Source organism: Melospiza melodia, chromosome 4 (genome assembly GCF_035770615.1).
Source record: "Melospiza melodia melodia isolate bMelMel2 chromosome 4, bMelMel2.pri, whole genome shotgun sequence".
In the NCBI taxonomy this organism is placed as follows: domain Eukaryota; kingdom Metazoa; phylum Chordata; class Aves; order Passeriformes; family Passerellidae; genus Melospiza; species Melospiza melodia.
Window position 1 is genome coordinate 12,161,136 of NC_086197.1, and position 12,388 is coordinate 12,173,523.

Sequence of the window (12,388 nt, forward strand, 5' to 3'; positions counted from 1 at the left end):
AGCATTCCTGTGTGCTGTGAGCACTGCCCCACGGTGTGTGCTGCTCTCTGGGGCACAGGTTCCTGTGTGCTGTGAGCACTGCCCCACTGTGTGCTGCTCTCTGGGGCACAGGTTCCTGTGTGCCCACACGTCCCCCAGCGCACAGGCAGCAGCGAGTGCTCTGCAAGGCTGTGTGAGCCTCCCTCCCCAGAGGTGCAGCCTGCACAGCCAAGAGCATCCAGCACTGAGCTGTGGCACAGAAGGGCTCTGCCTTCCCCCTCACTGTTTTCCTCTCCACCTCCCTGCAGGGGTGAATTTCACAGTTAAGTTGCCACCTCCTGAACAAGTTTATTGCTTCCTGTTTTCCTCTGGATCTGATCCTCAGAGAGCCTGAGCACTGAGCTGGCTCCTGCTGCTTTTGACAAGAGAACAGCAGTAGCTGGGGCAGGCTGCCCCTGGGGCCAGCAGGAGGCCAGGATGCTCAGCACTCCATGGAGCACCCTTGGTGTGTGCTTGTGTGCCTGGAGCCCAGAGACACCGGGGGCTGAGGCAAAGAAGACATTGGAGCACAAGTGACATTATCTCAATATAATTTCTAAAACTCTATTGATCGAACAGATAAAATACCTCTGATCTATTTTTTGTTATTTTTGTTACAAAATATTAGCCATTTGGACTCTTTTGCTAGGTGTGACCACACCACTTTTCCCAAAGGAAGCTTTTGTTGGTGATATTTACAGCAGGAGACAGGTACAGACAGACAGGTGCTTTCAAGAGCCTACGCATAGGTAACACTTCTGTTGTTAGATTTTAAAAAGACACATTCAGATGGGGTTGTGACTAGTGTTGAAGAGCTGGGTGACTTCAAAGCTGCTGTCCCAGGCGTGGCTGCGAACGAGAGGGCAGGACAAGGACAGCTCTAGCTCACAAAACACTGCCAGCAGTCCCTGGAGCCTACACTAGCACAGTGAGGCAGCTGGTGGAGTGGGAGATGGGGGGAGTTTGCTCAGCAACTTGCATTTCAAAGCAGAGGCTCTGCCAAGCAGCAGCATCCTTGGTTTAGGGCTCAGATTGGTTTTGGAAACCTCATAAATATGTGCACATAGTTGCAGGTTGAGCCTTCTGAGAAACAGGTAACAAAACTCAAAGCCTTTTGGCTTGGAGGCCCTCAAATGCATCCAAATCTGGTGGTACCTTTCAATATGAGTGTTGATGAAATTTGAGTTGTGGACCATTCCCTCACCTTTCATCTACAGAAGGAGAGATAATGTGAACAGTGGGATGCTTTGAAAGCCTTGTGAAAGCACTGAGTGTTGCTAACCCAGCAGCCAAGACTATGGCATTAAAAATTACTGTGGCAGCAGAAAACCACTGCATTAAACCCAAATTGTTTGCAAGGCTCAACTCTCCTGTCACATTTTCCCATCCCTTTGCTGCTGGTGCAAACAGATTCATTTCACTGGGCCTGCACCAGCGTGAGCAAGCATCAGGGTGGAGTCTGATGTAACCCAGCTCAGTCTCTCCTGCTGTCCAGCAAAGACTTCTCATTTGGCCACTAACTACCCAACACTCACTGCAGAACACTTTTCACAAGGTTTCTGTTCTCTCTCTCCCCCCCGCTCCTTTTTAATAGGACATGAATTTGGCAGCAAAAAGACACTGGTTCATTTGGGTTGAGCTAATCTCTGCAGCAGCTCCCTGCCTGACTCCTCCACCTGAAAGATTGTGCTAGGTTCATGATCAGAATCCCTGCTGTCAAGAGCTGGTGATTTGTCTTTGGGCTGGTCCCTCCAGGTGGGCTGTGGTGCGCGTTTTGTCCTTCATTGGGCTGTCACTGAGGTGTCCCTGTCAGTCTGTGTGTCTGTGTGCAAGGGTGGCTGCTCACAGCTGCAGGGCTACACCGAGTCTGTGTGTCTGGCTGGCATGTGGGAGGACTGCAGGAGCAGGCAAAACAATAGATCAGACGAGGTGCAGATATGTTTTAAAGTGCTTGTCATCCTTTGAACCAACCTTCAAAGAAAAAAACAAAACAAATCTGTATTTTGGAGTGAAGTCCGAAGGGCTCAGCTCCACTGTGGAATTTTGACCAACCTGTTCCATGAGAACCTGGAACAGAGCAGTTTTGTGCCTCTCCAGCCAAACCCAACAGAAGATGTGGTAGCCAGCAGGCCAGAAGACAGCAAGAGTCATCTACATTTGCTTCTCTGTCCAAAGCTCAAGGCCAGCAGTTGCCTTTGCAAGGTCAGGGAAACAGAACCAGTGTGCCCTGAGAGAACACTTTGCCTCAGGTACCTCAGCACTTCAGTTCACTCACTTCTACCCTGCATCCAGCATGGAGAAGGGAGTCTCAAGCAGTTTCCTTATTTCCTCTTTAGATCCTTGTAGCTCTCCCAATCAATTATTAAAGCAGCAAACATCTTGTGTAGGAACTTTGTAGGCATTGTTATAAATTTTTTATCTAAAAAAATTATTTCCTCAAGTATCTTAAGGTTTTTTGCTGTTGTCACTTTGTGTTAAATGTCAAGTAAAATCTAATTTATTTATTTTAACACACACACAGAGCTTCATTGGCACACTGCACTCTGGGAAAAAACCTGAACTAGTACTGCCATTCCTCTCAGACAGTGAAATAACTACAGGGAAGGGGGGACAGTGCCACTGCCTCCTGCACACCCATTCCACTGCAGCAGTGAGCAAAAACAGCAGCAGCCACACACTGCATGACCAGAAATGGCAGATGGCACACATGCTTTCTTGGGAAGTATGGGCAGCTCAGATGAGGCTCTGGCTGCTGTGAGGCAGCAGGCTGTCACCCTGGAGGGAGTCAGCAGCAGCCCAGGCCAGCTGTGCCTCACAGCTGGCTGGGGATGAGGGGCTGAGCCCTGGCCAGGGGTGAGGGCCTCTCCCAGCATCCAGTTCAGGATGCAGAGCATCCCAACTGCCCTGGGGGGCTGGCTAGGAGAAAGCTTCTCTGCTCTGGAGGGACATTGGGCTTCTAGTCAGGGTTTTCTTACAATCTTTTCTGTCATCTGCTTCTGCAGTCTTCCCTGGGGCTCTGCTTGTGGGCTCCCAGTTGGTACATTTGCTATTGCAGATAGAAGTGCAGCCTGGTGCCCAGCTGAGCAAACAGGTCAGAGCTCTTGGCACAGCTGGGTCCGTGGGTCATGCTCAGACTGAGGGGGCCTGGCAGTGAGCAGGCTCCTGGCCTGCAGGGCTGGCTAAGTGCAGGAGACCTGTCACTCCAGCCCCTGTCTGTTTGCCTAACTCCAGCTGGGCTTCTGCCCAGGTCAGATGAGCCCTCTCCCTGAACATTCCAGCACAGCCAGGAAGCATCCAGGGAGCCAAGCCCGTCCCTGATGCACTGCCAGTGGCTTCTCTCACTGGCAATGGCCCCAGAGATCAGCACACTGGCACAATCCCTAAGGAAATTCCTGTGTGGCTGTTACCCCACAAGGTTAAAAAAAGTTTTCTGCATCTGTCTTTGCTGTCCCTCTTGTCCTGACATTTTGCACATCCCCACCACTGGCAACAACTCTTGCCATTCCTCACCCTACCATTGCACCATCAGCACCCAGTGCTCATGTCTCAGCCTTGCATGGGGAGGAAGAGCATTTCTGTCTTTCCCTCATAACATAAAATAAAAATAAAGGCCCTAAAAGGCATTCTGTCCTATTTTAGAATCCTAAAGTTGATCTTCTTAAACCTCGAAGGGAGATAGAATGAGTGACTGAGACCAAAGCCTTTAAGCTAATTAATACCTTCCCCTCCCTACTGCACAGATTTTTTTTTTTTCTAAAAATACATCCACAGCCCATTTTTAAAGCTGTCTTCCTTCACATCAATGTCCCCAATAAAGCAGAGGAGCTGAGCTGTCATCTCTATCTCAGGATCTGCCCCTCCTCTCACTTTGAAGCTGGGATAGAGAGGGAGAGAGAAGAGGCCTTGGAGTCTGGTATCTGAGCAGCTTTCCTAGAGGAAGGGCTGATGGTGGTTAGAATATAGGGGTAAGAGATAACAGGCAAGAGATACAGATGGGACCTCACATGAGTGGTCTCCAAAAAATCCCTTCCCTCTAACACAGGTGGAAGAGCCCAAGTGAATGGAACACCCACCCCAAAGGGTGAACAGAACACTCAGCTTTGCTTTCAGAGTACAAAAATGCAGGTGGGCAGGAAACACAAAACCAGCCAGAAGAAGGAAAGCAGAGGTGGGTCTGTTTTAGAGAAGACAATCTCCTGTGTGTGTGGGGGGGTGTGTGTGTTGAGGTGGGAGGGCACCTCTCGGTGCTGTCTCTTTGGAAAAGCACACATCCATTCATTCCAGGAAGATCCCTGGACTGCAGCCCTCCCTCCTGCCCCCTCAGAACTGCTTGGTGTTTCCTTAGTAAGCATGCTCATACATATGCTACCATACAGGTGTATTTACACGTGGTGTGAGGTCTGCTAGGTCTCAGCAGAGGTCTCTGGTACAATGCTCCAACATAACAACAGAAAAAGTTTTGGTGTTCAGTGAGGCCATCTCTGTGTACTTATACTGCAGCTCAGGACAGTCTCTCCTCCTCTCAAGCTCTCTTCCAGTCGTGCACTCCTTCCTTTGGAGCCGGTTGCTGCAAGGAGATAAAACCTGGAGAGTGATGAGGAGGAAGCGTGGCAAGTGGTGCAAGTTCTCACTCCAGCTTAGCAGGTGGCAGTGATGGTGGCAGGGAGAACTCCACCCCCAGGAATGCCCCAAGGTATGGCACAGGTGAGTCCATTTCTCTGTGAGGCTGGCCAAATTTCAGGGTGGGTGCGAACCTGTGGCCAGGTAAATGCAGGGCAGGGAAGGAAGCTGAGGAGTAGGAAACGGAAGACACGGTGCCTAGAAAGCAGCAGGTCATCAAGCCTCTGAGGAACAGGGCAGCAAAGTGCTACATGGGGACCACACGAGCACAGAGGCCAGCTGGGCTGGCAGGGTGTGAGGATGTGTGAGCATGTAGGCTGGCAGTTTCTACAGATGGCTCCTCACAAATAGCATCATCTTGAGGGGACACGGGGTAAGAGTTAGGTCAGTTGGCTTTTTTTTTTTCTTTTGTTCTCATTTTACTAAAAAATAAATCACAAACTAGATCTCTGTAGGCAGAAAGGGTCCCTGGGAGGTGCTGGGGAAGGGGAGCCAGGAAGTCTGTGCTGTTTGGTGCTGGTGCTATGGCTACACGAGGCTGCGTGAGCCACTGGAATACCTGCGCCTCTGAAGCAGCGAGCTGGGGGGGCAGTACTGGTGGGGGTGGTTGTAGGGAGGGGGTGGGGGTGGCAGGGGGGGCTGATGGACCAGCTTCATGGGGGTCCCAGGGAGCCCACTGCCCACACCGCGCCACGGCGTGGAGGTGCACGAGTCGGAGGTGACGTAGCGCGTCAGAGTCTGGTTGAGGGCCGGCTCCATCCGAGCGAGGCACGGCTTGTCCAGGACAATGACTTTGACAATCTGCTGGCACTGTACAAGTGTCCCCGCCGAGGCGGGGTGCGAGGGCACCAGTGCTGTCTCCAGCTGCTCCCGTGGCATGTTAAGACGCATGCTGGGCTGCATTCCACTCTCGGGCCCCAGGGCGGAGTTGTGCTGGTACGTTTGAAGCCTGTTGTGAATTGACACCTAGTTTAGAAACAGCCAAAGAAGCATTAAATGTTACAAGACTTTTCCCATCCGCTGCTACTGGCTGCCCTGAACCCCCGCCACCGGACGGCCTCACATGCATTCAACCCTCCCTCCCCCAGAAATCCACAATAGGTACAACCCTGGCTGCACAGTCCCCCTCAACAGCCCCAATGTCCCCATCCAGCCTAAGTGTCCCTGTCCTTTCCATCAGGTCAAAGGCAGCAGAGCCGGTGTTCCCAATGCAGTGCAGCTTTGATTAGCAATCAGCACAGGGAACACATATCGATTCCAAGAGTGGAAGTGTCTGTGAATTCTCATGGAAATGAACAGACCTCGAGGCCATGACTTTGCCCCCAGCAGCGAAAAGGAGAGGGGCATCAGGCCACAAGGTTTCAGATAATCAAGGCTGTACGTTTCAGCAATGACAGCAGCTGAGTCTGAGATAGAGAGCGACAGAGAAACTCAAGCCTTTCCCAGCTCCCTGCCTTTCTAAGTAGGAAGGTGCACTACCTGACTGGCTAATCTGTTTACAAAGGAAAAAGCAGAAACCTGACATAGTCTAGCAAAAGGCAGCTCCCTCTGCTCCATTTGATGGTTTGCCAGTGAAAGGAAATGATTTTCAAAAGAAAAAAAGAAAAAAAATGCCCATCTAGCTCATACAATGATAAAAGAAATTCATGATGAAATGGCAGCAGATTAGATAATCTCAGAGAAATGGAAATGCTCCTCTGCTGGCAGAGTAATACTTGGTCAGCTGAAAGCAGGTAGGGAAGCAGGAGGTCATCAGGGTTTCCACATCGAGGTGCTGATAATGGAATCAAATAAGGGAGCTCACTGAGACCAGTCTGAAAAGGATGAGCTGGCCTGGATGGGAGGTCCCTCGCAGGAGAAGTGCAGCAGGGAAATAATGCTTCCCAAATGATGGATGAGGTTCTAGTTCCTCCTGGCAAGGACATGGGCTGATGGAGACCCCAAAGCAGAGCTAAGTTGCTGGCTTAAAACAGAATGTCAGTCAAGTGACAAGCCCTGGGTGGGAAACAAGTGCTCTCAGGTTGGCGTGGCACCTCCAGCCAGGCAGGGGTACAGGTGGGACAGTGGGGCTGCCCTGAGGCTCTGGCAGAGGCAGCAGCTGCACCAGCAAGTGGGAAGGAGAAGCTGTGAAGTGACCAAGATCCCCACCATGCTGGAACAAGGATGAGCTGTCTGTCCCTATCCAGACATGGAGGTTGCTCAGACTCACAACACAGCAGGACACAATATTGTGTCACTATTTATTCAGGTGTTGGAACATCCCACAGGAAAAACTGGTTGCTGGGCCATGAAGTGCCAATGACATTAGGATACATGGAAGCTGTTCTACACAGGGAGACACTTCTCCCAACAGGAATAGGAAACTGGCTGGCAGAGGCACCTTTCCCAGGAAGCAAAAGGTGTCTGCAGAGAAATATGGTGCTCTCCAGGGAAAAGAAGCAGCACCTACTCCCCACAGAGAAGCTGAATTCTTTAAGTCAATATATGTTGACAAGAGGGGAAAGAACTACCCTGGAAAAGGGAAGGTTCAGGACGATGGAGATATTTCAGACAGAGAGAGAGTAGGAAGGAGTTGATAAGATTTTCAGTGTGAAGATTGCATTTTCCTGTTTCCTCACAGACAGTGAGAGTATGGGTATATGTGAAGAAACAGGCAACCCACTGGATGCCAGACATTCCTGCAAAGATAGATGTACACAGGACAGCCAAGCTCCCTGCCTAGGAAGGTGAAGCTCTAAGGAAGGTCTGGTGTACAAAGGCCATGCTTAATCCCCTTCAGGGGGATGGAGAGACAGAGCTGCAGAGATAGTGCAGGAAAGCTGGGCTGTGGGGAATTTGCATGTGATGCTGCATGGAGTTAGCATGTCAGGGAAGTCCTTAGGGGGGTTTTCAGTCTCCCCATAAGCAGTGGGGTGGGTTAGTCTACAGCGTTTGGGAGCTTGGTCCATGAAGGATGTTACAGTTATAGAAACGGATTGAAAATGCTTTGAAGTTTAGTTTGGATTTGAAAGTTGTATTACCCGTCCTAGCAGTAACTTTTAATTGTATCTCTGGAAATTGGTAAAATTGTCAGTCTGGCTGGGGAGGCATTGATTAAAACCTGAGAAAAGAAACAACAGAGAATGTGAGAAGGGCTGAAGTGAGAGAGAATTACTTACCTCAGCTGCTCTGCACTCTACTTACCTCCACTGTGCTGTCCGAGACCTTCTCCCCCAAATCCTTCTTGCCTTTGAAATAAAACAAAATATCTCACTCGTGAGATCTGCCCCTCTAGTCAAGAGCTGGCCCTCATACTGTGGGTTGAAGAGTTAAAGGGAGAGGTGCAAGGCCAATCCAGACCCTCTTGCTTAGTGGGATAAGTTTTATCAGTTCAGGGAAGAAAATTGGGTCAGGTTCTTCAGAAGTTTCCCATGCTCAATCAGTAACAGTTCTTTACCAGGTATTACAGCTACAGACTGGGTAATGAGACTTCAGGGGTTTTTCTAGGGTATTTGAAGAATGTATATGCTCTCATAATTCCACTATTTGGCCAAGGCTAAAGGACATAAAAGTTCTCACAGGAAAAGTGAGAACATGTTTGCAAAGACAGCACTTCTGGACCAAAAAAAAGTTGGGTGCTGGTGCCCTCTTACCTGTTGGAGAGCCTTGCTTAGACTGCAGCTCCATCTGGGCTCCATTGGTCCTTAAGGAGAGAGTCTTTGTGCCTTGCTGTTTCTCCAGTTCCCCTGCAAAACACACATATGGAAATAAATGAGAGAGGGATGGAGGGAAGGTCACCACCATACTGAAGGAACAAAATGGCAAGTCAACAAGGAGAATTAATGCAAGGAAATCACAAGTGAGTGTCAAGGAGGGAGAGAAGAACAGCCAAGAAAAAACAGAAACTGGAGAGGACATGATATATGAAGAAACTTATATATCTCTATAGGACCTTCTACAAATGACCTACATCTACACAGGATTGGCTGGCACTGCACAGATGGGGACCACTGCAGCTGAGCTACTCTGGCTCATCAGTCTGTACATGGAAAGGCCATCAAAGGCTACATGGGCATCTCGGCTGTGTAAGGCCATGGAGTGACCTTACCCTCAGGACAGTGACTGCCTGCCCTCAGGACAATTCTGTTAAAGGTACAGATCTACCCCAGGTATTTACAGGTCATATTTGCATAGTCAAAGGAGTATGGGACAGAAAAGAATCTTCTGGGTGTGACAGTCTAAGCTTCCCTATTCCAGGCTGCTGTACCACACTCCCTGCCTCCTGTTTTAAGGAGTTAAGTCCTTCCATTTCTCCTGCTGGCCAGTGGTCACAGAGTGCTTTTTCATCCTGTCAGTGAACCCAGGAACAGCCTGTGCAGACTTGTGCTGCTCATCCCCTTTGCCCCTGTTCCTGAAGAACACTTCCTTTCCCCTTTTTGCCTTGTAGTCCCATGCAGTGTGATGGCATTGGAGTGGGATTTGTATGAGAGACTCTTACATTCAATTCGTATCTGTTCCAGTTCTGTCACTTCTGCTATTGACTCTTTCAGGTCTTCCACAAACTTCTGCATTTCCTCAGCACCCAGAGCACAGAAGTGTAGTACCTGTTTTTTCTCTGAGCCTGAAACTGGAGTCACCAGTGTAATGCCATGGGGGTAATCTGAAAAAAGATGTGCCAACAAAATAAAGAGGTGTTAGGCATTCTTGATGGAGTAGTTGGTTGTTTTGGTACATCTGAAGGACAGAGAGTTTTCAATGGAATTGCACACCCAGAGTTTGTCACACTGCCAACTGTGGGGACCTGCAGCACTGCAGCCCTCCAAGAGAACAGAAGGACCAAGCTGCAGCAGCAAGACAAGTGCCATCAGCACCACAGTGCTGCCAAAACCAGAGAACCCTAGCTCTTAGTAACCTGGGCACAGAGGTAAGTCTGTAAAGCCCTTCTCAATCTGTGGAAGGGTAAACAGTGTTTATCAGCCAACAACACTTTTTCTCCTGTGGGAGATGCAGCAGGAGAGGTTGTCTCTGGGGTCAGAGCCACTGCATCTACAGTGGCAGGACTTGTCCCCAGTCTCTCCTGAGAGCACAGGAGGGGTGTTGGCACAGTGTGGATGGGGAGCTCATTGCACTCTGCAGAGAGAATGGTAAAGACGTGTATTTGAGGTCTCTGCTTAGTGCTCCTCACAGGCAAAACACACAGAAATGTAAATAAGGGGTCATGCCCAGAGAGTGAAATTAACAGCATAAAGCCTTATGCTTTAAAGATCAGGTTTGTGTGCAGGGAGATGATGACTGGAGATTCAGCCAACAGAATCAGGAGAACACAAGAATACAGAGAACTTGCCACACTTCTGACTAGACTTCCTCTATCATTTGCTCAATGGCTGGTGGTTTCAATCCCTTTCCTCCTTTCCTTTCACATTCCCCTAAATTTAATTTCTGTCTTCCCCTGTCACTTCTCCAATGCTCCTATATCTGCCTGCCTTCCATGGGCAGCCTTTCTTTAGCAGTCTTTCCCAAACAAGCAAGGCCTAACCTGTTATTTTCAGCCAGCCCCGTGCTCCCCCCGTTTGCATACCAAGCTCTTTTCCCACCCTGTCTCTCTCATCTGTTCAGATCACAAGATCTTTGTGACATTTGTTTTACTGTCTCTGCAGGGGATACACAACAGGGCACCTTTGCCAGAAGATTTGGGCACTCCCAGGATGTCATACCACCCCTGAAAGCTGCTGCCAGCTCTGATGGTGCCTCCTGGGATGCTCAGATATGAATGGCCCTTTAGCTCACAGGGATGTGGGAGCCTCTGCCTGCTGCAGGGTAGGGTGTTGGGAGAGTGACTCATGCTGCCAGTAGAGTAGAGGAGAGATAGGAAAAACTTAGTATAGCCACAGTGCTGCTACATTTTGCCTTCCTTGCAGCATGTTCTCAAAAAATGGAGAGCACTGTGATCCCAGGGGATTGTGCCCCTGATCCCAGGGGCATCAGCCCTGCTAGCCTGGGAGTGCTGTGCTGCCCCTGTGCCTGTGCCAGCAGGAATCCTGCCTGTTTCTGGAGCTCCTGCACGGCACAACCAGCCCCAATCATGACACATCATGGCTCCATTCCCAGACCATCAAGGTCAGGCTGACTAGGGCTGGCCTCCTGCCATGCTTTGGTGGGTACTGTTCCAAGGGCTCTGCCTCTGCCTTGGGAAGCTCTCAGCACAGCATGGCACAGTGCAGGGAGGTGGCAGCAGCACCTCTGCCTCTACCAGCATCAAAGGCAGCAGTGGGGCTGTGACTTTGGGCATGAGGGGAGAGGGTCTTAAGCTGGCAGCAGCAGTTTTGTAAATAAGATTCTGCACCAACAACTGGCTTCTGGGAGCTCAGTGGGATGGATATGGGGATTGTTTCCCCCAGTCTTCACCACTGGTGTTGTCCCTGCCACCATAACAGGCCAGATCCTTCAACGAGGCCCTTCTGCAGATGCTCAGACCTAGGAGAGGTACCAGGAGCTTCTTCTCATCACAGTGTACCCAAAGAGTGATCTCCTTGGCACAAGCCTCAGTTTTCTCTTCTCCACTTTTAACTCTGACAGAATCTCTCTCCTGATGCAAACTCACACAGCCCCCTCCCTCCTTCTCCTTTTCCCTGCCAAACCCCTCCAGGAAACCCAGGAGCAGTGGACTTACACTCATTCTCAAAGAGATGGAACTGCATCCCTAGCAGGCCGACTGACTTGCAGAATGTGTATGTTGAGGAGCTTTTCTTCTTGGGGCAGAGCTTGAGGATCTGTTGGGGGGAGAGAAGCATCATTGGTGCTGGGGAACAGTGAGGCAGGAACGATGCAAACTGCTCAGGGCAAAAAAGCTCTGGTAAGTGTACATGGGAGCAGTGTTTGCTGAATGACTGGATCTTGGCAGGAGAGCTGCCTGGAATGCTGCACTTGTAACAGCAATTCTGGAATCCTGCAGGCATTGCCCTGGGCCCACTCAGCTCTCTCCCAGAGGTGCTTGATCACCACATTTTGACTTTGAAAGGGGAATTCTCTTCACCAAGGAACAGATCAAAAGGCAAAGGTAAGTCTGTCATGAATACCTTAGAGCTGGGAACAAGAATGTATGAGAATGTTGTGCTGCCCTTATACCTCAGCACTTATGGACCTTGTGCCTCCAGTTCTTATGGATCTGGTTTATCCCATGGAGCAGAGGGATAGCAGGGAGCAGATCCTCTCCCCAAGTTCAGAACTGTGCAAATGGCTGCAGAGGAAAAGCTGGGTAAAACTCTTATCCTCTCCTTCTACAAAAGGGTTTGGGTTTAGCCTTGCATCTGCTGCCACCATAGTTTTATTTCACCATTAAATTCAGCAAGCTTCCATTTTGTTTGGCCTCCTTCCAGTCTCAATGTAGCTCTGCTCTCCTGTACCTACATAATTCCATTACTGGGGCAGGACACTTTCAAAAATACCCTGCACATCCTGGGGTCTGAGAAGTACTATCTAGTCTGCTACAGCCTTTTCCGTGTTAGAAGGCAGTGATTTTAACGTGTCTGGCAGGAAAGATTTAAAGGGCACGAGAGGGCTCTGTGTACTGTAGTAGAAATAGACAAAGAAATGAACCTCCCTTTCATGAAATGAACCTCCCTGCTGGCAAAGGCATGAGAGAGAGCAATAACATTGCTTGGATGGCTGTGGGATGTGACAGTTTTGGGTTTTTTTTTACTGAAGTTCTAGATTTAGTAGGTTTTTAACAGTGAAGGGTCCAGAGCTGTGTCTTACAATGTTGCTGAACTGG

General features: G+C 49.7%; 1 protein-coding gene across 5 annotated transcripts in view; it reads right to left on the bottom strand.

The window, feature by feature from the left end:
• Positions 1-552: 552 nt before the first annotated feature.
• Positions 553-12,388, bottom strand: part of IQSEC3 (IQ motif and Sec7 domain ArfGEF 3) — a 97,459-nt gene continuing 85,623 nt past the window's right edge. For 2 of the 5 annotated variants that reach the window (XM_063153911.1, XM_063153912.1), the window contains 5 exons: positions 11,288-11,387; positions 9,116-9,277; positions 8,271-8,363; positions 7,822-7,865; positions 553-5,604 (listed from right to left, as the gene is read on the bottom strand). In XM_063153911.1, the coding sequence (XP_063009981.1) occupies positions 5,167-5,604; positions 7,822-7,865; positions 8,271-8,363; positions 9,116-9,277; positions 11,288-11,387 (837 nt within the window). In that variant the 3' untranslated portion in view covers positions 553-5,166. Of the gene's footprint in view, positions 5,605-7,658; positions 7,739-7,821; positions 7,866-8,270; positions 8,364-9,115; positions 9,278-11,287; positions 11,388-12,388 lie in introns of all 5 variants that reach the window. The other 3 variants (XM_063153913.1, XM_063153914.1, XM_063153915.1) reach the window with 3 other exon arrangements.